Genomic DNA, 27,043 nt, shown 5'->3' on the forward strand with positions numbered 1-27,043 from the left:
CACACTTGTTAGAAATTTCGTTTCTTGTAACTACCAAATGTAACAAAAAGAACCTTTAGATAGCGACATAAATTTTGTAAGATAGATTAATCAAATATCTTAAAAAACTAAAAAGACGTTGAAAAATAAAGAAGGAATTCTTATTGATGTACAGAGAGAAAACTGTGATAATATTTTTCTATTAAAGAAACAAGAAATTAAAAAAAACATTGAAGTATTCTTATAAAACGTTACTTAAATGTAAATGAAGTCAATACGAACGTAAAAATAATCTGAAGAAAATTGAATAATTTTATCAGGTGAAACTGAAGAGTTTTTCCCTTCTGTATGTCACATATTATTAAAATTAAACAAATATATTGAAGTGAGACTCCTATAGGACAAGAGTAAATGATCACTAAAATGTCATTTTTAATCAATATAGTTTTACATAAAGATGAACTCAACTCATTCAGTATTTCAATGAGGAAACTTATCTATTATTTCATCAGCTATTCAGTTGCTCTGCAAGTTTCTTCAATCGGTTTAAATAAACAGAACTTATCTAATTAGTCTATGGATTTATACTGTTTACCTTTTGATAGAGATACTTTTATGTGTAATAAAACAATTGCTTGTACAGGTATATTTCTGTTATCTTGATAAAGAAATAATTAAACGAATAAATCAACCGTATTATCAGTTTCATTCAGTATTATGCAAATAGTTTTCTTTAGCTGAACGAATTTCATATTTCTAGATTTTCTTCGGTCAAAAGTTAAACGAACCAAAGATTGGACCCGGAACTGTCAGTTGCATACTTTATCACGTAAAATAAACGCATTTTGATACTGACAATGACGAGATGAGGATGGCTGTTCTTTTTCAGAAGCGTTTCTGGGTTTATTTTTAAATTTCGTGCAAAGTTACACGAGGACTACGTGCGCTAGCTGTCCCTAATTTAGCATTGTAAGACAAGAGAGAAGGCAGCTAGTCATCACCACCCACACTTTACTGCTGGGCTACTCTTTAACCAACGAATATTGGGATTGGCTATTGATTTATAACGCCCCCACGGCTGATAGGACGAGCAAGTTTAGTTGGACAGGGATTCTAACCTACGACACTCAGATTCTGAGTCGAGCGTCCTAACCACCTGGCCATTCTGGGGCCTGTTTCAAAAGTATTAATTTAATTTATAACATTAGCCAGTTTGATGTTACACTAAAGTGAATATCAAATGATAGATGCATAGAAGTAAGCTTACTTACCTTTGGAATTAAAAGATCTATTTACGTTTGCATATTCATAAATTGATGTATACAAGTACGTCAATTAAAATCAAAGACGAATGAATTCGACTGCTCTGTTTTGTAGTTTATTTTTTTGCTTACTTCTGAATAAGTTCCGTTTCGATTTAAACCAATGATTTGAATATCATAACTTGTAGTTTTTAAAGATTTTTTTTATTATCTGATGATTTCATTTTCTTTATCCATTCGTACAGTTTGTGTGATAATTTTGTTCTTTCATTATTTTCTTACATTTACAGTTTAATATATTTTAGCATGTTACTTTATCTTTTGTCATATTCAGTTGCTTTATCTTTGATCGCAGATTACTTAGTCTTTCATTACTTTAAGGTCACTTTATTTTTGACCACTTTCAGGTCACTTTATCTTTCCTAATAACGACAAACCCTCGTGAAGTAAAAATGTATCCTCAAGATAGCTGGTACGGGTATTAGCCCTTCAATTAAAATTAAGTATAGAACAACGTTTAGGCCTAATATCCATACCAGCCGTCTTGAGAATACATTTTCACTATATCTTTGACAATCGATTGCTTAGCCTTTGATCGCATATCACTTAATCTTTGATCACGTTCAAATCACCTTATCTTTGATCACCAGTAATTTAGTCTGTGATCACGTTTACATTACTTTGTTTCTTTATCACTGATAAGGTAGTATTTGATCAGTGATCACTATAACATTGATAAAATCGATAATTTCGCATACATACCGCTTACCCACTAGGGGAGGGGGGGGAGAGCTAAAATCATTTTATTGTATCAAATACAGTTTTCAATGAAGCGAAATACGATAAAGACACCTTCTTCTGTCATTAAAAGCCACAATTGAAATCGATCTGAATTTTGATCTATGAATGTAGATCTGAATCGGGCTCGCAGAGCATGGGGTGTCATTTAAACTCTCACTTCGGAAAAAAAAACAAAAAACATGCGCTATCGGAGGAAAAAGGAAAAAAAAAAGGAAAGTGGGGAAGGAAAGAAAATATGGAAAAAATATGGATCAGACAGACAGACAGACAGACAAAACAAATAACCCTAAGAATATCAAGACTGGGATTTGACTTTTCTTTTTTTTTTTGGTCATTTTTTTTACCGTCCGAGCTCCTGCATGTCAGTAAACAATTGAACAGTGGATCGAGCGAGACGATGTAATGACAAATGTAATCTATATTATTTTATTTTATGTTACGTCTCATTATGGGTGATTGTTTGTTTGTTTGTTTGTTTTGAATTTCGCGCGAAACTACACGAGGGCTACCTGCGCTAGCCGTCCATAATTTAACTGTGTAAGACCAGAGGAAAGGCAGCTAGTCATCATCACCCACCGCCAACTCTTGGGCTACTTTTTTACCAACGAATAGTGGGATTGACTGTCACATTATAATGCCCCCACGGCTGAAAGGATCAGCATGTTTGGTGCGACGGGGATTCGAATCCGCGACCCTCAGATTACCAGTCGAACGCCTAACCCACCTGGTCATGCCGGGCCAATTATGGTTGAATAATGAATATATAGAATACTCTTTCTGATTTTCTAATTGGTATTTATAAGATAAATATATATATAAAGAATATATAAACAGGAAAAATTTCCGTTTTTATAATTAATATTTATCTTGTGATAAAGTTTTAGTTTAGAAGAAAAATAATTGTTTCTATTGTTGAGTTTTATTTAAATAATATTTTCTTAATTCTATTATTAAATATTTATTTTGATCTAAAATGCATTTATATTTTTTGAGTAATTTAATAAAATTTAAAGCGTTAATGTTTGACCATTTATTTGCGTAATTTAGTCTGACCAGGGGGTTCTTTGAATACTGAATCTATAGAAAATTTATGATTACGTTTTTTTGGATTCTTAATAACAAAGGAGAGGGTCAGGGTACTGAACCCCTCCAGTTGGGAAATCTGCCCTGTGGGCCTGATCTGCCCATTAAGTGTCGCTATTTCACGATTCATAATCTCAACTTTATGTAGATAACAGCTTTTCATCGTAGAAAGCTATTGGGAAGAGTCTTGTTATACATCAGTTTGGCAGGCATTTACTAGATATACACAGCTACCTCTGTCCTCATGGCTACATTACATTCATCGATAAAGCAAGCGGAGCGACTCACAGGATAAACAAAACAGCTCACTGGAGCCTTAGGCACACGTGCACGTGCTCTGTCTTACTTCGAAGACAGCCTTTAACGCAGGTAAATGCCTGCGTATAAGAGGTATTTTGATAACAACAACCATTGCGAATGATATACATTTTCTATACAAATTGAATCTGGGATGCAGGTGTCATGTTATTCCTGTGCTTAAAAGGCTCGGTATGGCCACGAGGTTAGGGCACTCGACTTGTAATCTGAGGGTCTCGGGTTCAAACCCCTATCACACCAAACATGCTCATCCTCTTAACCGTGAGGATGTTATAAGATCAAACGTATATGAAACACATTTATGACAGATAATCACTTGTAATCTTTGGCACCATGGTTAAGTTGTACTAGACTTATATGGTGTTTAACCACATTTTATTGAAGAACACAGCATGAATATAGTATTCGTTACACCATCAGATATACATCAAGGAAACCAGTATTGTGGCCGTATGATACATGATGCTATGAGACAATTTTTAATTAGCTTCTAATAACAATGAACGGGTTACGAAAGTAACTGATTTTTTTTATTATAATAGAATGAACACCGTATGCAAAATTAATACTTGTCTTGGTATAAACCTTATGGCCCGCACGGCCAAGCGTGTTAAGGCGTTCGACTCGTAATCCGAGGGTCGCGGGTTTGAATCCCGGTCGCACCAAACATGCTCGCCCTCCCAGCCGTGGGGGCGTTATAATGTGACGGTCAATCCCACTATTCGTTGGTAAAAGAGTAGCCCAAGAGTTGGCGGCGGGTGGTGATGACTAGCTGCCTTCCCTCTAGTCTTACACTGCTAAATTACGGACTGCTAGCACAGATAGCCCTCGAGTAGCTTTGTGCGAAATTCAAAAACAAACAAAAAATTGTTGTCGCAATAGATACAACAGATAGATAGCCTAATGTGACTTTGTTCTACAACAAACAAACACTTGTCTGTTTTATTTGTGTTTTTATTTATATTCCGTTTGTGTATTTTGAATCATTACTGTAGTTCCCATTAAAGTGTTGTTTTATCGTTTGTTTATTTTTGAATAAACACCATATTGTTTTACTTTAATATAGCATCTTATAGTGATTTGGAAGTATTTTGATTATCAGTTTGTTTGTATCTTCCCACCAAACGGTATTAATATCTTACCAAGGGATTTTATGGATTTCAATATAGACTATACGCAAAAGTTAGACATTATTTTTAACGCCTGTTTTTGTTGGAACATAGCTAACCCACATTATCATAGTTGCTAACAACGTTTTATAAGGTTGATGAGACCGAATTTCATGGCACGTTTCAAGTATATTTCATTTAAAACAAAAAAAAACGGAACTCCGTTCCTTACCGCTCTCCGTCAACATCACACAGGATCAATACCAGGAGAGCAATCCACTACGTGTCTCTGTTGACTGACAGATCGAGCAGTCCGCCCGCCTATAAGGTAACTGTTGAAACTGCCTGGTTAGTTCTCCTAAGTTCTTCGAAATGTAAGTACTATTGGAACATCGCTCCTTGAATCTCCTGGCCTTTCGCTAATTCCCTTTACTACTATAGCAATCGGAGTTCTTTATTAGCAAGACATCTAATTCAATTATCCTGGGCTCCTTAAAACAGTTTGACTCTCACTCTCTCTCTCTACCGGCAATTACTGGACTATGTTTATAGAACGATGGTGGTTGTGTATGTTTATTGGTGTTTCTGCTGTTTGTTAACCATAGTTTCCGCTGCCTGGCTTAAACAAGAGCCAGCGTCGAAAGATAACCCATTCGGTAAGAGAATATTTATCATGTTACAAATAATTGCTTCCTAAATAAAGGTAATAAATACTTTTTAATCGAAACTCTTAACAATATTAACATTGGTTAATACAGAATTGAAAGTAATAAATATTATTATAATCGACTCTAATTGTCTTTCAATAAACCACTTCGTTTGTAGAAACGGAAAAGAAACAACAATAGTATTTTAGCCCTATTTTGGTACGACCAATAATGTTCACTAATTATATTTATTATTATTTTCACACATTACTGCCTTATTAAAATTCTAAGCTTCTAAAATATACCGCTTAGTTATCAATTGCCTTGTTATGGTCTGGATTATTTGATAAAATTTAAAATGTCTCTATATACAATTAAAATATAAACGGCTCTTTGTCGAACGTACATAATACACAAACGACTCATACTACAAAGATAAAAATATTCAGATATGTTTGAAACTCAGACAGGTAGGTATCAACATTAATTGGTTTAATTTAGTCACATTTCCGCCAAACAAAGTGTTCCAAAATAACTGTAGTTGAAGTTCTGAAAATCATATACTTCTAAAGTCCAGGAGACTTAAAATCTATAATTTCTATAATTATCATCGTGTCTTATGGTATATTTATTATGTATTTTGTAAAGAATCCCTTGATTAATATTTTGTAAAGCTAAGATGAGGTATCGCATGCTTTTGAATGAATATGTTACGTTATATTTTCTTTTACATTTACGTCCAAAGTACAAGGAAAATGAAAAAGACAACACTGATGATTAGATACGTTTAACGTAGGATTTTGTGTGTGGCTGACTTGTGTTGAGAAACGAAAATAAATGAATTTTTACTCTGAGTTTTAGGTCACGTCTAAATGTATATAGGTATATATATATATATATATATTTTTTTTTTCTGTTTTACTTGGCTTTAACGACCAAATTCTGTTCCCATAACGTCACCTTTCCAAACTTGTTATTTTCCCAACCAAATTTAGAAGGAAAAACGTTTATAAACTGAATTCGGTAAGTTTAGATGCAGTAATTTTGTATAAATTCGGTTCAGTTGAATGCATGTAAGTTTCTACATGTCCTCTCATTTACGTCTTGCTCTGAAGACAGAAACTACAGTGATGCATAATGATATTGTATAGTGACGCTAACCCTTGAGCATTCTTTAAGCTGCTAGCACCAAATCATTTTGTAAGATTCTTTTTCTCTGACCTGGATTTCAAAAAAAATAATTTAATTAAGTAAATGTGGTAATACATGTTTTCTTATTCTCATATTTTAACGTTTTAACTTGGTCTGATGATTAGGGGTGCTTGACAAGAAATTTGAGGGTCGCGAATTCGAACATACTAGCTCCCCGCTAGTACAGCGGTATGTCTTCGGAGTTACAACGCTAAAATCGGCTGTTCGATTCCTCTCGGTGGGCTAAGCAGATAGCCCGACGTGGCTTTGCCATAAGAAAAACTCGTCCTTTCAGCCATCACGACCTTATAATGTGACGTTCAATCCCACTATTCGTTGATAAAAGAGTAGCTTAGGAGCTGGCTGCAGATGATGTTGGCAAGTTGCCAGAAGATATCGCTTTCAAATTAGGAACGGCTAGCGCAGATAGCCCTCGTGTAGTTTTGGGCGTAATTAAAGCTACAACTTTGGTTGTTATTACTTGTCATCAGTAAGCAGTTACGTAGTTTGTTTAGAAATATGTTTTTTTCAATCTCTGTGAAATGCGTCTTGCTTTATCGCACAGGAAAACCTCTCATATCCTCAACCTAATCTTTCCTAATATTTTCAAAATGTTTTGCAGTCTTTGTAGGCCTAGAAAATAAAAAAAAAGTTCTGAAATTAACCACAATAACTAAAACCTTCCGATAAGATAAATAGTTCTACGTACAACAACAATTAGATTGCTTTCTACTGCAGGTCACTGATGCATAAATCATACTAATTTCACTAACAATTCGAAGTAACGAAATCACGTGATCCCCTTATAACCAATCAAATTTGAAAGTAAAATCGTGTGTAATGTTAAACGCAGAAACAAAAAGTTGAATTCAATAAATATTAAACGTGAAATTTTTCGGTAGTGTTTAGTATTTGAGCGCGTGTGTGTTTTTTATAGCAAACCTCTATCTGGTGATCTGCTGTGTCACCGAGAGGAATTGAATCCCTGATTTTAGCGTTTTAAATACGACGACTTACCGCTGTTCCAGCGAAGGACTAATAATTGAGTTGACAGACTGTTAAATAAAATAGTTCTTAATTTTACTACCAACAGGAGGAATAAAAAAATAAAAAAGCGAAAAATTTTTTTCGAAGTCTAAAATAACTCAGCAAATTATTTGTCTTTACGTGATTTAAGGGCGATTAGATCGAAATGAAAATGCTACTCGAATTAGTTTGTCTATCCGCGCGTGGAAGAGGTTTTGTTTCTTTCATTTTTAAACTTTGCGCAAAGGTACACGAGGGCTATCTGCGCTAGCCGTCAGTAATTCAGAAGTGTAAGACTAGAGGAAAGGCACCTAGTCATCGTCACCCACCGCCAACTTTTGGGTTGCTCTTTTACCAACGAATAGTGGGATTGATTGTAACATTTATAACATCCCCACGACTGAAAGGACGAGAATGTTTGGTCCGACCAGGATTCGAACCCGCGACCCTCAGATTTCATAGCTTTGTACCTAGACAGCATCATGAAGTCACGTTTCGATGGTTAAGACAATACGATTGTTTTTTACTGTTCTAACCTTTGAATAATACCAAAGTTTCACGAGGGTTTGAACGTGAATTTGACTTAAATAGAAAATTAAATAAATCATTTAGAGACTTTTTTATAAAGTAGATAATCAGTACCTTCAATACACTAACACTATTTGTACTGTAACAGTATATTCCTACGTTAAGTTCATAGATCATAACCAGTTCGTAGAATCGAATTTTAAGCAATAAAAGCTTTAGTCAAAACAACTAGATTAATTGTACAAATCTTTGGTTTATTTGTTTGTAGTTAGGCACAAAAGTTCGTCATGGCCAGGTGGGTTAAGATGTTCGACTTGTAATGTGAAGGTCGCGGGTTCGAATCCCGCGCGCACCGAACATGCTCGCCCTTTCAGCCGTGGGGCCTTATGCAGTTACGGTCAATTCCACTATTCGTTGGTAAAAGAGTAACCCCACAGTTGACGCCGGGTGGTGATGACCAGCTGCCGGCCCTCTAGTGTTACACTGCTAAATTAGAGTCGTGTATATTAAAGAGTAATTCAAAAAGAACAACACAATAAAGGAGGGGAATTCTTGGAAATGTATTATTGACGTTAAGTAAAAACTGAATATTTTTATCGAACAGTTCGATCTCATCCATTTCAACCCATGCGAGGTAGACGCCCTATTCTGGTAATGTGGTTATTTAAAAATACAAATAAAGCAGAACCACAAGTGAACGAAGACTGCGAGACGATACTTGTAGGTGAAGAATAAAACAAATCAATAATTTACGACGTCGTTTTGAGACTGTAGTCAATTACTTCAGTAACTGCTACAAATTCCTATAAAAAAAAACAAAATTTATCACTCGCGGATAGATTACCTACGAGAACAATCTTCCAAAAGCACAGTAATAATGAAGAAGCTTTGTAGAATGGACAGCAAATGCCTGTTGTGGAGACACAAGAGTAGAGGGCGCCGTTTCGAAAGTCTTCTGTCTTTCGTCTCAAGTAAGTGTGTGTGTAGGTGTTGTCGGTCTTTTATAGTGTCCGACATCATGAATACTCTGCCAAAACAATCTATCAAAGAATAAGCACAATAATAACTTACATTTATACAGCTATAAAAGAGATTGCCAAGAATATATTAAGCATTTTTCTGCAGATTTTGTGAAAACACGTTACACATTCTGTTGCTTTTGATTACATAAATAAAAATCTATAATATGACATGAGAATTATATGTAGTTAAATTTGAAATCGCTTTCACTATATTTGTAAATTTCGTATACTGAGTTTACGAATACCAAACAGTTCTTTTCACGTTCTGTATCCTTCTGTTTCTTGTTATACGACCTTTGACTGTAGTTATGTTCATAATTGTGTTGATTAATTTCAAATGTTTAATTTTTCATTAAATAAATATAACATTTAATGTTATATTTATTTTACTATTTATTATACCTTCTTCATCACCCTAATCAATCCTTTACCTATTACAATGTGTTTATGTCTTTGTGTTAACAATAGTGTTAATAGTGTTGATTGAAAATACATTAATGTTATTTTATTTCGTTAACCTTCCTAGTACAGTGTAACCACTGTTGTCCTACAGAGTAATATTAGTACAGTGTAACCACTGTTGTCCTACAGAGTAATATTAGTACAGTGTAACCACTGTTGTCCTACAGAATAATTTTAGTACAGTGTAACCACTGTTGTCCTACAGAGTAATATTAGTACAGTGTAACCACTGTTGTCCTACAGAATAATTTTAGTACAGTGTAACCACTGTTGTCCTACAGAGTAATATTAGTACAGTGTAACCACTGTTGTCCTACAGAGTAATATTAGTACAGTGTAACCACTGTTGTCCTACAGAATAATTTTAGTACAGTGTCACCACTGTTGTCCTACATAATAATTTTAGTACAGTGTAACCACTGTTGTCTTACGTAATAATTTTAGTACAGTGTAATTACTGTTGTCCTACAGAATAATCTTAGTACAGTGTAACCACTGTTGTCCTACAGAGTAATTTTAGTACAGTGTAACCACTGTTGTCGTACAGAATAATTTTATTACAGTGTAACCACTGTTGTCCTACAGAATAATTTTAGTACAGTGTAACCACTGTTGTGTTACAGAATAATTTTAGTACAGTGTAACCACTGTTGTCCTACAGAGTAATTTTAGTACAGTGTAACCACTGTTGTCCTACGTAATAATTTTAGTACAGTGTAACCACTGTTCTCTTGCCTAAAATTTTCGTTTCTTAACATCTGATTTTATCATGTATATTGAAGTCATATTTTAATAAAAGTTTCAGCACTGTGGTGTATTGAGAAGTATTAAGACTCGTCCTCCCAGCCGTGGGGGCGTTATAATGTTACGATCAATCCCACTATTCGTTGGTAAAAGAGTAGCCCAAGAGTTGGCGGTGGGTCGTGATGACTAGCTGCCTTCCCTCTAGTCTTACACTACTAAATTAGGGACGGCTAGGTGCAGTGGGCTAACAACCTACTCACTTAAATTCCTGTTACAGAAACCGCAAGTGATTGCGGCCCTATGTTCCTTGATGGAATCGAGTGGTAGAATAGAATAGATAGATAGGTGTATTAAGAAGTATTTGTACATAGTATTAGAACAGAAGTCAAACTGCAATTCAAGAAATACAGTAATTCAAAGATTTTCGGAAAGCGTATATTCTTTTATTTGGGTGAATTTTGAATATGAAAGGCTTTGTTCTGTTTTAGAAGTCAGCAAGCAGTATTACCTACAAAGTTGTAACGTTTTCTAGAGAGATCCAAACATTCGAGCACTTTCGTACAGTTAATTATTTAGGCGCTTAAGACAACAAATTTCTTCATGAAAATATTAAATGAGTGTTATGTAATACACAGGTACGGATGTCGACATTACACGCAGTATGAGTTAGTCATGAGAACTAGACAATCATAAACTAGAGTCTTTGCGTCAGGTTTTGTTTGTGCCAAAGAGCGCTTTAAACCTTTCACAGTTCTATTAAATTAACTAAAGACTGCTTCACTACCCAAATACGTTTCCTGAATATAAACCTAACAATGGTATTCTACGTATCGATTTGCCCTGAAAACCAACGGATAAACCTCAAAATTTATATCATCAAAGCTATTACCCTCCATACACTAAACACAATATCACATTCAATTGGGTACTTAGATTACAGAAGATATTCTACAACACTGAAAACTGTGACCGTCACATTAAATCTTTGAAACAGACTATGACTGAAAGATTGTGTAAACAAAACACGATCACCCAACAACTTGACAAAGTTAATAATATACCGCGTGGATCTGTCTTGAAATAATTATACAAAACTAAATCTTCTAGTTTTCAGTTGGTTGTCACCTATCATCCAAAACTAAAAACCCATCCTAGATACTGAAGAAACACCTTTTCCTCCTTCAACCTAATGATCGACTAAAATACATTTATACAGAAGTTCCTGCTGTTTCTACCAGCAAAAATAACATTTTGTATTCACACTTAGTTCTCGCTAAAGTATGATGACATTCTTTAAGACGACATCCTTGCTGTGGTAACCAATGACAAATCTGTGAGCTCGTGCAGAAAATGAAGACATTTTCCCATGAAAACGCTCTCGACTCGTAATCTGAGGGTCACGGGTTCGAATCCCCGTCCCACCAAACATGCTCGTCCTTTCTGCTGTGAGGGCGTTACAAAGTTACAGTCAATCTCACTTTTCGTTGGTAAAAGAGTAGCCCAAGAGTTGACGATGGGTGGTAAAAAACTACCTGTCTTCCTTCCCTCTGGTCTTAAATTGCTAAATTGGAGACGGCTAGCGTATGTAGTCCACGTGTAGCTTTGTTCGAAATTCAAAAACAAATCCGATAAAGACAACCAAAGCAGTGTAATTCTAAAGCACTGAACCCATAACCTGATCTACAAATAGCGTTATTTACTTAATCCTATGTTGCAAATGCAACTTACAATACGTTTGGTCAAACCGAAACAACTGAAAAGAAACGTTTTAATTAATAAAAACAAAGAACTCTCAATCCCAAAACACATTAACATTAAAAATGTATCTCAGAACAGCTGGAGAGTTTCTTGAAGATACCAAACTGACGGGAACAGGTACAAATGTTACATCTAACACAAACAGGGAAATGAAGAAACATACTTAGTTAAATTCACTTTAGATTATGAATATTATTAATTGTTTAATTTCTCTATATCAATGTTATATCATATATACATCGCGTAGAATTATTTTCTCTATGTCCTGCTACCTCTTGCCGCTATGCTATTTTTGTCCTTCACTTATTTATTTTTGTTTTATATTTATAGAAATTAGTTTGTTTGTTTGTTTTGAATTTCGCGCAAAGCGACTCAAGGGCTATTTGCGCTAACTCTCCCTAATTTAGCAGTGTAAGACTAGAGGGAAAGCAGCTAGTCATCACCACCCACCGCCACCTCTTGGGCTACACTTTTACCAACGAATAGGGGAATTAACCGTCATTTATAACGCCCCCACGGATGAAAGGGCGGCCATGTTTGGCGCGACAGGTATTCGAACCCGCGACCTTCGTTAGTAAAAGAGTAGCCCAAGAGTTGGCAGTGGGTAGTGATAACAAGCTGCCTTCCCTCTAGTCTTACACTCCTAAATTAGGGACGGCTAGCACAGATAGCCCTCGTATAGCATTGCGCAAAATTCAAAAACAAAGAAAAACAAACTATCTAGTGTTAGTTTACCTTTGGCGTAAGAGTAAACATTTTGAAAATTAGCACTATAACCAGATATGCACATAACTTATCTCTCAAAAATATAATATATTTAGAAGTCACGTGTTAACACTGTAGGAAACAGTGCTTGATGTAAATATTCATTGAGATGTGAAAGAACTTGTGACACACCAAGAAATATGGTGCATTTTAAAGATCACTGATACCATGATTCCAACTCATATCCACTCAGAGAAAATGGAATGAAAGTCCAACGAAGCGTACACGGCTGGATGATGCTAATATAAATCGCTCTGATTTACGTAAAGATCTGTAAGCAACACAGCTAAAAAACTTATAGCAAAGTTCAATACTCTAGGTCAGTTAATACATAAAAGACCAGATTCTCAAAAAGAATTGTTATCGGATACTCAAGTGCTGCTACTGTCAGAAAAACGAAAGATAAATAGAAATATGCCTCACCTTCTTGGTTTGCTTTTCTCTTTCGAACGGAAAATTTATTTTAAACTAGATAAATTTATTATTTTTATGGTTGTATTTCAAAAGATAGGATGTCATAAAATTATATATGGAACCATGTTTAGGTGGGATGAGATATATTGAAATATTCAAACTTTTAAATGTAAGTCGAGGTTATATTCCATGCTCATATTTTTATTCAAATTATTATGAGTCGTTGTTATAATAAACAAGTATTTCAGCAGTTTGTTTCAGAGGAAATAATACGCTCTCTCGTTTTGACCACCAGGGTGCACTTTGCAAGAATGAACATTTTTTTTGTGATAAAGTTCAAAATAAATAAATAATTGTATATTTCTGATAACTAATAATTTAAGCTTAATAAAGAAATTCCAGTTTTATCTATACTTAAATATATAATTTAGATTAATTATTAGGCGTTTCATAAACTTAGCCGAAATTCATTAGAATTACATTTAGAATAAAAATAATAAATATTTACCATTAAACTCTCTACAGTTTAAACTACTAAGACCGATGTAATTATAGAACAAATTATCATAAATTATCTTTGAGGTTTTACGTCGTATTATCAAGTGTTCCAATAGCGTTACATTTTCTGGCGTAATCAGTACCTGACGGTGGGTGATGGTGACCAGCTACCTTCCCTATAAACTTACACTGCTAGATTAGGGACGGCTTGCGCAGAAAGCCCTCGTTGTAACTTTACGCGAAATTCAAACCAAACCAAATTAAATCAGTACCTATATAAGTAATTGTTATCTTAGTTCACAAAGTGCGTTTCTCAGAACTTCAACGTTATATACATATATATATTGTGAAATATCTCAGAACTTTAAAGCTAAGTATAAAATAATAAGATTGATTAATTAACATAATAATTAATTAATTATCTCAGGAAACAAAAAAACTGGAGTGTAAACATTATTTCCGTTATTAAAACGAGTATTAATTTGACATCCAAAGTTATTTTGAACATTATTTCATGTGTTGTTCTATTATCACAAACCTCTTTATTCGAGTATTATTCTGTCATCATCAACTTCTTTATTCTAGTGTTATCGTATCATCACAAAATTCTTTATTCAAGTTTTGTTCAGTAATCACAAACTTCTACATTCAAGTGTTATTCTATCATCACAGAATTTTTTATTCAAATGTTATTATGTTATAAAAAAACTTTTTAGTCAAGTGTTATTCCATCATTACAAAATTATTTATTCAAGTTTTGTTTTGTAATCACAAACTTCTACATTCAAGTGTTATTCTGTCACCACAAAATTCTTTATTCAAGTGTTATTCTATTATAACAAAGTCCTTTATCAAGTGTTATTCTGTCATTACAAAATTCTTTATTCCAGTGTATTTTATTATTAAAAAAATCATTCTTCAGGTGTTATTCTATTATTACAAAATTATTTGTTCAAGTTTTGTTCTATTATTACAAAATTATTTGTTCAAGTTTTGTTCAGCAATCACAAACTTCTTTAGTTAAGTATAATTATGTCATTACAAAATTCTTTATTCAAGTGTTGTTCTGTCATCACAAATTTGTTTAACTAGTTAGATATTCTCTCTGCTTAAACTTTATTAGTCGGTTGATATCCTATCATCATAAACTTCATTAGTCAGTTGATATTCTATCATCACAAACTTATTTAGTCAGTTAATATTCTATCATCACAAACTTATTTAGTCAGTTAATATTCTATCATCACAAACTTATTTAGTCAGTTGATATTCTGTCATCACAAACTTATTTAGTCACTTGATATTCTATCATCACAAACTTATTTAGTCAGTTGATATTCTACCATCACAAACTTATTTAGTCAGTTAATATTCTATCATCACAAACTTATTTAGTCAGTTAATATTCTATCATCACAAACTTATTTAGTCAGTTGATATTCTACCATCACAAACTTATTTAGTCAGTTAATATTCTATCATCACAAACTTATTTAGTCAGTTAATATTCTATCATCACAAACTTATTTAGTCAGTTGATATTCTGTCATCACAAACTTATTTAGTTAGTTGATATTCTATCATAACAAACTTATTTAGTTAGTTGATATTCTATCATCACAAACTTATTTAGTCAGTTGATATTCTATCATCACAAACTTATTTAGTCAGTTAATATTCTATCATCAAAAACTTATTTAGTCAGTTGATATTCTGTCATCACAAACTTATTTAGTCAGTTGATATTCTATCATCACAAACTTATTTAGTCAGTTGATATTCTATCATCACAAACTTATTTAGTCAGTTGATATTCTACCATCACAAACTTATTTAGTCAGTTAATATTCTATCATCACAAACTTATTTAGTCAGTTGATATTCTGTCATCACAAACTTATTTAGTCACTTGATATTCTATCATCACAAACTTATTTAGTCAGTTGATATTCTACCATCACAAACTTATTTAGTCAGTTAATATTCTATCATCACAAACTTATTTAGTCAGTTAATATTCTATCATCACAAACTTATTTAGTCAGTTGATATTCTGTCATCACAAACTTATTTAGTTAGTTGATATTCTATCATAACAAACTTATTTAGTTAGTTGATATTCTATCATCACAAACTTATTTAGTCAGTTGATATTCTATCATCACAAACTTATTTAGTCAGTTAATATTCTATCATCAAAAACTTATTTAGTCAGTTGATATTCTGTCATCACAAACTTATTTAGTCAGTTGATATTCTATCATCACAAACTTATTTAGTCAGTTGATATTCTATCATCACAAACTTATTTAGTCAGTTGATATTCTATCATGACAAACTTATTTAGTCAGTTGATATTCTATCATCACATACTTATTTAGTCAGTTGATATTCTATCATAACAAACTTATTTAATCAGTTGATATTCTATCATAACAAACTTGTTTAGTCAGTTGATATTCTATCATAACAAACTTATTTAGTCATTTGATATTCTATCAATACAACCTTCTTAAATCAGTTTATATTCTATCATCACAAACCTCTTTAACCAATTGTTTTCTGTCATTTGAGAACTGTTTAGTCAGTTGTTATTCTATTACCACGAGCCTCTATAATCAGTTGTTATTCTATTATTACGAGCCTCTATAATCAGTTGTTATTCTATTACCACAAGTCTCTATAATCATTTGTTATTCTATTACCACAAGCCTCTATAATCAGTTGTTATTCTATTTCCACAAGCCTCTATAATCAGTTGTTATTCTATTACCACAAGCCTCTATAATCAGTTGTTATTTCTTTCATTGTGATATGGTAGCTGTCCTCTCCATCGCATCCATCTTCAAACAGTTATTATTTTTATCATGCAATATTTTTAATCTCTTAATATTCTGTCATAATAAATTTATTCATTCCTGTTATTTTGTAATAGTTGCCATCCTTTCATTGTAAATCCATTTAAATGATTTTATTGTTATTTTAAAATTCTATTTTCTTCAGTTTTGATCTATTATGGTCTCTTTTGTCATTCTAAACGTTTAAGATATTTAATGTTCTACTGTTCCAAAACTGCTTAAAAATATGTTATTGTGCTATCCCAAAGAATGATAACAAACCCTAAATATTTCGTGTTTTTTTTGTATGTGTGTTTGTAACACAAGCCTTGTTGTTTACCATTTGATTTCTTTTTTAATGTCATCAACCTGGAGCTTATTTATTAATTCGGAAAAAATATTAACTGTTCTCTTTAATATGTAATATTATCGTTGTTGAGGTGTTGTTTTTGTTATTTGGTTTCAGAGCTTTTGGTAATAAATATATTCAGTTGTGAAAAGAAGGCACAGGTGTTCTCACCAAACTATCATGTTTGTTTTCAGACTATATATGATTAGGAAAACGTATAGTACCATGACTGTACAATTCATTTAAACGTCTATCGATTATATTAGCATTTGGAGTAACCGCTTGTTTCATCTATTATATCGTAATACATTATAAAACTTCTCTCAGATCGAAAAGTATTAAAGATCTCTAGCATAGCCTTTAATAATTCGTAATTATCTACTCTAACAGTATTCTGGCCTTACATTAACTCAGTATAATTGCTAATCACGTAACACACTCTCTTAAGATTTCTGTATGTGTCTCTCAGTGTTATAAGACTTTAAACCAAGAAAATATTTAATAATAGTGTTTACAAGTATTCCTCAGCAATCATTACGCATGCGCATGCATCAGTCTTCTTTATACTAGAATTATACGCCCCTCCCCAGTGGCTCAGCGGTTAGTCTGCGGACTTACAACGCTAAAAACCGGGTTTTGATACCCGTAATGGGCAGATCATAGATAGCCCATTTGAGTAGCTTTGTACTTAATTCAAAACAACAACGACTACTAAAATTATTTTTTTATAAAATAAACTTACTAAATTGCAAAATGCCATCAGAGGAGAGTAAATACTGTGATCATATTTATTGTCTATGTTTTCTTTTCATAAAGAATTTTATTTGCTAGAGAGAGTTTTATCATGATTTGATGATGAAGTGTTAGGTCTAGAAGTTTCTCGAGAATCTATATATGACCCGACATTTCTAATTTTTCAGATGTTTGTGAGTAATTCTTGATATATAAAACACAAATGAATAAATGGGATTACTAGTGGGTCAGTCAGTCAAACAATGAGTTCCGTAGTTGGTCAGTTCGTTGTTATACATTTTTGTTGAATTTGTACCGTAAATACCTGATAAGTACAATTTATGAATTAGACCACTTTGCATTATTTTTCACAAAATATTAAGGAAAGAGACCATCTAAATAAGGCCCGGCCTGGTCAAGTGTGTTAAGGCGTTCGACTCGTAATCCGAGAGTCGCGGATACGAATTCCGGTCGCACCAAACTTGCTCGTCCTTTCAGCCTTGGGGACGTTATATTGTGACGGTCAATCCCACTATTCATTGGTAAAAGAGTAGCCCAAGAGTTGGCGGTGGGTGGTGATGACTAGCTGCCTTCCCTCTAGTCTTACACTGGTAAATTAGGGACGGCTAGCGCAGATAGCCCTCGAGTAGCTTTGCGCGAAATTCAAAACAAACAAACAAACAAACAAACCATCTGGCTGAAGAAACTTTAACATTTTTTATTTCACAAAGAAATCATTGAAAATCGTGAGATATATATTTATATTTTATTGCATTAAACTAATTTGTGTTTCAGTTTAATCGTAGTTTTAACGTGATTTTTAAGTTTGGTGTTACGAATCAAACATATACCAATTCATACATGTCCCATTTTATTAAAGAAACGTTTCTATTGTTTTTATTTGTCCTATAATTTTTTTTCACTTTATGTCTTGAATATAACATTGTTTTTAGCTTTGTCTAATACTATAACGGTGCATTTAATTTTTCGATTGTGCTTTTTTTCTACTACGACAGAGTAAATAGTAAGATCAAAAGATATGGCTGTATAAGGCTTAGCGTTTTTCAATATAGCGAGAGCGAAACAAATGTTTCTCTGTAGGAAAAGCTATATATTTCAGTAAGATTCTGGCGGGAATATCAATATACAAAACAATAATTACTTGTTATAACTGACACGAATATACATGTTGTTGTTTTTTTAAGACACATAAAATTACTTTTTAAATCACTGCATAATTATAAACTTCTACTTCCCGTGAAATTGTTTGGTTGAAGGTAAATAAATGGTAGAAGTCGTACATGTTGCCCTAACTGACGCGTTTTTTGTTTTTTTTTAAGTACACGCCATTTTTGGAACATTAGATTCGCTCACTAAATTCTAACCCGTGTAATTATCGGGAAATTTCACGTTACGATTTTCTATATTTACACAAAGCAATTCCTTCCCCCAGCACTATCAGTATGCAACTAATATCAGTACAATTAATGTTTGTTATTAAAACCACCGAAAACTCTAACATAATGTTAAAAGTCACGTAACTTTTTTATGTTTCTGGTCATTTATGTTCTCTGTAATAAAGGCCTCGCAGGTCTAGTGTTGTTCTTATCAGTCAAGTATATATATATATATATTCAGAGTAAAATTTCGTTCATATGAATTGAGCCCAATTAACAGTATTTTATATATAATAAGTCCCAGAAAATTTATGTTTAGATGTTATCTATATTTTGGCAAACTAAAGAACGTCTGAGTTTTGCTCAAAAGAGGCAACCGTGATTTCCAAAATTATTATTAAAAGTTAGTTGACATTGCCAGGTGGTTAAGGCGTTCGACTCCTAATCTGATGGTGACGGGTTCCAATCCCCGCTGCACCAAACATGTTCGCCCTTTCAGCAGTGGGGGCGTTATATTGCGGCGGTCAATCCCACTATTCGTTGGTAAAAGAGTAGCCTAATAGTTGGCGGTGAGTAGGGATGACTAGAGGGAAGAAAGCTAGTTTAAAAACAAACAAACTATTAAGATACGCTCGAAAACAACAATTGGCCTATGATTTACAACAGTTTTTTTTTAATTTTACAAAGATACACGAGGGCTATCTGCGTTAGCCGTTCCTACTTTAGCAGCGTAAGACTAGAGGCTAGATAGCTTGTCATCAACATCCACCGCCAACGTTTGGGCTACTCTTTTACCAACGAATAGAAGCAGGACTGACGGTTACATTATGACGCCTCCACGGCTGAAAAGGCGAACATGTTTGGTGCGGCGAGGATTCGAGCCCCCTGCCTTCAGATTACGATTCGAGAGCCCTAATCACTTTGTCATACCAGGCCCACGTATCCTAATATTAGAATAATATGCTTCATGTGAATGTTTGTATATGTGTGTTTTTCTTATAGCAAAGCCACATCGGGCCATCTGCTGAGTCCACCAAAGGGGAATCAAACCCCTGATTTTAGCGTTGTAAATCCGTAGACTTACCACTGTACTAGCACACAATATTTAACCGCTACAGATATGTAAATAATTTCAGATTGCAGAAGAAATATTACACGTAAATCAGGATGTGAAACAGTCAAAGTAAAACTAGATATATTAGCGTATAATTTAGCTGGTCAATCATCACACTTCATGGATCTTTTAAATGTAGTTCAGAAAAGACTTTCATCATTAGAATTTGTTTTTCACGAACACTGCTGCTGATTGGTTAGAACAGAGATGCGTCACAACTCTACAAATTTTTATGATTCATCAAAACGTCCATAGCTCTTCGTGATGAAAAGAAACCCACTTGAAATCAAAATGTATCTTAAGACGGCTGATAGAGTTTAACAAACTCCCTTTCTTAACCTGAAGATGACCTAAGAAGGTCGAAACGTTGTTCTCTACTTTATTTTAACATCCATACCAGCCATCTTGAGAATACATGTTTACTCTCGTAGTTCTGTTTAGAAAATTCGACACTTAGTTTATTTTTTTTTAAATTAAGTTTTAGAGATTTGTCGTCACACATAAAATTTAATGTAGTTTCAATATTCACTGTTTGCAGGTAATAAATGAACAGCATTAATTTACGTTGTTAAATCTATATTTATATTAGCTATATTTCTATTCGTTAAACGTTATAACCTTAGAGTTTATATCGAAAACAAAAAAGAAAGATAAAGAAACACAAATACTGAACAAAGATATGTTTAACTTTATACCAATGTTTAGCTACTTCTTGAATACCGGTAAAAACTCTCATGTTTCAAAATATTTATTGGTAAATGCACATCACAGATAGTGGCTGGTTGCTATGGAGATTCAGCTAATACAGAAAGGCAGTTTTGATGGGAAAATAAAGTTCGATTCTAGTTTCATGTGTTTGAAAATTGGTTTCACTTCTTTTTAACAAATTATCACTCTTTGCCTCTGGTTAAGGAGTTAACACTTCAATAACTATACTGCTAGTGTTAACGCATACTGTTGACGTATTAATGTCTATATATGTAGATGTGTCGTTTTTATGCCATACAATAGATATTTAAATTCGAAATATTCCAAGCTCATTACCAAGTGAGTAAGATATTTTAAAATTGTGGTGACGTATGTGTTTGGTTTCTTAATCGTGAAGCTTTCAGAATAAATTTACATTTCAAGTTTATTTGTTTTGAATTAAGCACAAAGCTATACAATGAGCTATCTATGCTCTGCCCTCCACGAGTATCGAAACCCGGTTTTTAATGTGTAAGTCCTCAGACATACCACTGTGCCACTAGAGGGCCATTTCGTTTCAAAGAAATAAAATATAGGAGAATTATACCTTCATATGTGTGTACGTTTATTTTTTATTTTATTTTTTACTTTCAGGTGGCACGTATATAATAAATTTTGTAATCTAAAGTCGTAGACAAATCCGAAGTAGACGATATTGCTACACTGGGCTTGAAACTGGTAATTTCCAGCATACTCTCTCTCCAAATACCAACAAAGACTTATTTTCCGCTTAATGGCCAAGCCTGAAACTCCAGAGAGAAACAGCAGTATTTGCTCTTCTATACTGAGCTATTCCGCTCCATGCACACTACATGTCATGAAGATTGAGATAAAATTTGAGAGAAGTGTGCTCATGGATTTTAACAAGTAAATTATGTACTTTCGGTAGATTGATCTTACTTATTGAACCTGAAAGAACGTAGACCTGCACTTATCCAAAATGGACATAAAACCCTAAACAGCAAAAAAGATGGAGATTGAAATAACTTGTTGAAATTTTCGATAGCTAATTTCAGTTTTATACGACGGACTGATAACGTTTATTTATTACAATCTGTATGAGAAAAAGCATGTTTGTTTGTTTTGGATTTCACGGAAAGCTACACGAGGACTATCTGCTCCAGCCGTCCCTAATTTTGCAGAGTACGACTAAACGGAAGGCGGCCAGTCATACCACCTGGCCCGGCATGGCCAGGTGAGTTAAAGCGTTCGACTCGTAATCCGATGGTCGCGGGTTCAAATCCCCGTCTCCACAAACATGTTCGCCCTTTCAGCTGTGGAGGCATTATAATGTGACGGTCAATCCCAAGTAGCCCAAGAGTTGGCGGTGGGTGGTGATAACTAACTGCCTTCCATCTGGTCTTACACTGCTGGATCTTGGACTCCTATTTCACCAACGAATAGTGGAATTGACCAAAACATTATAGGGTCCCCACAACTGAAAGGGCGAGAATGTTTGATGTGACAGCGATTCGAACCTGCGGCTCTCAGATTACGACTTAAGGGCCCAAACCAGCTGGCCATTTTAGGCCACGAGAATAAGCGGAATATTATTATAACCTTCGGTAATCTAACCTTATTTTACTGGTGTGCTAAAGTTGTTAGCCCTAGCATAGGTTTTATAAATATATAATATTTCAGTTTGACAGTGAAGTTACTTATTTGTTTATTTTTTTATTATAATGCGTGATCAGTAAACAAAAGTTTACTATTGAATGGATCAAACTTCTTATCTTCTATCTTTTCTCCTGGAAGTAGAGCTTGTGAATTATTTTATGCATTTTATCTTAAAAGGGGCTTAAGAGAGGGTCATCTGTTTTAACAGCTCGCACGACTTTAAAGTAGTGTGTTTTCTGTCAGTCAGATGGTTGACCCTTAAACAAGTTGTGCTCCGCAGGTCCCTAAAAGTTATTAATTTCAAGAGTGGATAAAGTCTGAAGTAAGTGTAGCACGTATTTTTAATTCTTGTTTTTTGAAGTTCATATGTTATATTGTGTTGCATCTTACAGGGAGCATAATTCTTCTCATGATTCATGGCATGCGCACGTTTAACTGGCATTACGATTGTACAGATTTCAGTCTTAAAAGTTCCTTTTATGTCGTCATTTTAATGCTTACTGACTAACTAACAAGTAGCACACTACTGTATCATGGCGTGAGTCCTTAAAACAGGTGGTCTTCAGTCCTCTTTCGAGAAACTTAGGTCATATAAGTAGAGTATCTACTATGTGAAAGCACTTGAGTTTTGGTTATTCTTTTAAAATTCATTGCATCTTTTGTGATGTGTGCTAACTCTTTTGTCAGAATAACTAATTATTAAAACACTGACGATATACTATTTTATTGACCATTTAACTAACATGTTGATCAGAGCTTGGTATGTAACTTATTATAAAGGGAAAAAATAATAATATTTCTATCAGGTGTCAAAACATAAATTTAAAATTCGCTTTATATCAGTAGTTCTCAAACTTTAATTGCCTCAGACCCCTTTTACTTTAATTTTAGAGGACCCTAAACGTTGTGTTTTTAACTTGAAAAAAATTATCCCCTGTATATGAAACACTGTTCCATATACAAAATTATCCCTTGTATGTGAAACGTCCCTTATATGTGAAACGCTGTGTTTCAAAATTAATATTTTAATTCATATACTTTTTAATTTTGAAAAAAAAATATTTATTATATTTTCACATTTATTAAAATTATGTTAATGAAATTTTGGACATGACTTCTAAACAACACAGATTCACACCGCTAAAATCTGGGTTTTGATACCTATTTGTGCTTAATTTTAAACAAATAAACAGACTCCTACACATTTGGCCTGGTATGGCCAGGTGGCTAAGTCACACGACTCGTAATCTGAGGGTCGCGGGTTCGAATCTCCGTCACACCAAACGTACTAGCTCTTTCAGTCGTGGGAGCGTAATGATGGTACAACCAATCCCAGTATTCATTGGTAAGAGAGTAGCCGAAGAGTTGATGATGAATGGTAATGACAAGCTACCTTTCCTCTAGTCTTACACTGTTAAATTAGGGACGGCTAGTAGCTTTGTGCGAAATTCAAACCAAACCCTACACAGCTTGGAGTACTTTCAAAGATCGTAGTTTGACAAATGCACTTTTGTGTAATGGGTTTTGTATTAGCACATACTGAGGTCACCTTAACTATTTTATCTGAACAGAACTTCACTCGTTAATATTTCTTTCGACTGTTTGTTTGTTTGAGAGGATTATCCGAGCTAGCCGTCCCTAATTTAGTTGTGTAAGACGAGAGGAAAGACAATTAATTATCGCCACCCACCGCCAACGCTTGAACTACTTTTTTTTTACCATCGAATTGTGGGATTGACCGTAACATTATTACGCCCCCATGGCTGAAAGATATAGTATGTTTGGTGTGACAGGGATTCAAACCCGCAGCCCTAACCAGTTGGTCATACCCAGCCTATTTCCTTCGACAACTGAAAACTACAGAGTAATTACTTCTTGATAAAGAGAAACCTACTTGAAATAAACATGTATCTTGGGACAGCTGGTATGGGTAATAACACTTTTATTTATGAGGAGAGAACAACGTTTTGACCTTCCTAGGTCACCTTCAGATGAAGAGAGTATTCACCTATTAAACATCGTCGTTACAAATATCTGTTTTGAAACTCAAGATATTGTTTAAACTGTCGTATAACATAGTATTAGCGTCTGTTTGTTATGGGATACCAAAAGCGGTAGAAATGTGCGTACACTTCGTATTAAAGCCAACCCGACAAAGACGGGTAATACAGGAACAGACACGTAAGCACACATATTTGTTGTTGTTGTTTCTTATTAAGCACAAAGCTTCATAAAGGGCTATATGTGCTCTGCCCACTACAAATATTGAAACACAGTTTATAGCAGCATAAGTCCACAGATATACCACTATACTACTGAAGCGCTCACTTTTGTTGCTCTAGGTGATGCAAAACCTAACCAGTGTTTTCATGTTAAATACAAAATGATCAAAATGTTATTTTAACTTCTTCTTTTCTGTGACCATCAGTCAAAACCTGCTATTTGAAACAAAATGTCTATTGTATTCAAAATAACGGGTCAACTGTTCAAAAGGGGATTTTTGGTTTTTCTATAATAAACTTCTACACTTATCACGCAGTAGCAGAAAGCGGAGATAGAAAACAATGTTAGTTAACACCATAACTGAATAAGGTGAAAATACGCGAAGTTAAGTGTTGCGTTTACACGATTTTGTTTATTTCTTCTGTGTTTTATTAATACATAAAATCAGAAATAAAAGAAAAATTGCCTGTGAAAACAAACCACTAAACGTAAATGTATATAGGTTTTACAACATTGTTTTGCAAACTCAGTCCTTTGTTAAGGACAGATCTAAGTTGTTTAAATAAGTGTTCAGACACTTACAAATTATTTCACCTTCGTATTTATTTTATAAATAGTATCAATTAATATATTTTTTGCTCATCAGCGCCCCTAGTGGCTCAACGGTATGTCTGCGGACTTACAACGCTAAAACCGGGTTTCGATACCCGTGATGGGCAGAGCACAGATAGCCCATTGTGTAGCTTTGTGCTTAATACAAAACAACAAATCTTCTTATCAGATCTACGGTGGTTTAGCAGTAAGTTCGTGGACACACAATCCAGGGTTGAACATTCTGCGATTCAAAGTAACACAGTATGTAGTTTCGCGTTACAAAACTAGAAACGTTAAAGAATGGTTTTCGCTGCTGATTTCGTTCAATGATTCGTCTTTTTATAAGATGTTACGTTTCATCTAACTTCATTCTTCAAGACTGTTTGTTACCTAAATGTGTTTTATTTAGTGTCTCCCTAGACCATTTCTTATCCTTCTCTCTAGATATAACTTAGATAATTTTATATAAACAGATATGGATCCCGTAAACTAAGGGTCGCGGGTTCAAATCCCCGTCACACCGAACATGCTTGCCCTTTCAATCGTGGGAGTTTTATAACGTTATGGTCAATCCCATTATTCGTTGGTAAAAGAGTAGCCCAAGAGTTGACGGTGGGTGGTGATGACTAGTTGCCATTGCTCTAGTCTTACACTGATAAATTAGAGACAGCTAGCGCAGATAGCCCTCGTGTAGCTTTGCGCGATATTCAAAAACGTGTTTGGTGAAAACAGCGCTCGTCTCTTGTTGCAGATCAATGTGCCTTCACGAAGCTGAATTATGAGACATACATGTATATGTTCGTTTTATAATTATGAAGTATAACAATTAGCATAATACATGGTAACTGAACAACTATTTTGAATATTTCATGAGAAAAACTGGAATTCTTTATATGCATAACTTTAAAAACTATTACCAACAACGCATTTTACCTCATTAATATTTTTCACATATGGCTTCTTTAGGAGATTAGGCCCGGCATGGCCAAGCGTGTTAAGGCGTTCCACTCGTAATACGAGGGTCGCGGGTTCGAGTCCCCGTCGCACCAAACATGCTCGCCCTTTCATTAGTGGGGGCATTATAATGGGATGGTCAATCCCACTATTCATTGGTAAAAGAGTAGCCCAAGAGTTGGCAGTAGGTGGTGATGACTAGCTGCCTTCCCTCTAGTCTTACACTGCTAAATTAGGGACGGCTAGCACAGATAGCCCTCGAGTAGCTTTGTGCGAAATTCAAAACAAACTTTAGGAGATTTTAATATGGTAGACGCATGGCCAAATGTTGCTCAGAAGCTGGCGTACAATACATATAACTTCACTGAGCTCAGTGGTCAATATCACTTCCTTTATTCAGCTATACGTAGGTTAGCGACAAACAGGACAATGGTTAAATTTTCGCTCAGCTAGCTTAAATTAAAGATGACAACATACATTCGAATTTTTGTGTTTCTAATCTAAACAAATCGCTAGTTGTAACTTCTAATACTAATAGAAGATATATATATATATTATATCTAAAAATGATGTATAAAATATTCAATACTGTTTTTCTTTAACTGTACGTTCTTGTTGTGGTATTTGATACTATTAACTTGAAAAGCAAACATATCCTTCAGTAACCCCCAAGCTGGCTTACTTTATAGCATAATGCAGAACTGGTATTGTTCAGTTCAGGACATTTTTTAAAGAAATATTTCCCCATTTTGAACAATTCAAACAGCTACAGCTCGAGTTCAATGTATTATTGAATACAACGGAAAGTATTTGAAAAAATTCCGTTTAAACAAGAAAATAAAATATACCTCAACAGATGACGAATCGTTTTA

The 27,043-nt window shown here is 34.1% G+C and overlaps 1 protein-coding gene across 4 annotated transcripts in view; it reads left to right on the plus strand.

Annotated features, from left to right (window-relative positions):
* Positions 1-27,043, plus strand: part of LOC143231678 (cell adhesion molecule DSCAML1-like) — a 305,444-nt gene that overhangs the window by 230,449 nt on the left and 47,952 nt on the right. Inside the window, exon 1 of one of the 4 annotated variants that reach the window (XM_076466262.1) lies at positions 4,903-5,208. The exons of the other annotated variants lie outside the window; for them this stretch is intronic. Coding sequence (XP_076322377.1) covers positions 5,109-5,208 — 100 coding nt within the window. The 5' untranslated portion in view covers positions 4,903-5,108. Of the gene's footprint in view, positions 1-4,902; positions 5,209-27,043 lie in introns of those variants that run through there. 4 annotated transcript variants of the gene reach the window in all.

This window comes from Tachypleus tridentatus, chromosome 11 (assembly GCF_004210375.1).
Source record: "Tachypleus tridentatus isolate NWPU-2018 chromosome 11, ASM421037v1, whole genome shotgun sequence".
NCBI lineage: Eukaryota > Metazoa > Arthropoda > Merostomata > Xiphosura > Limulidae > Tachypleus > Tachypleus tridentatus.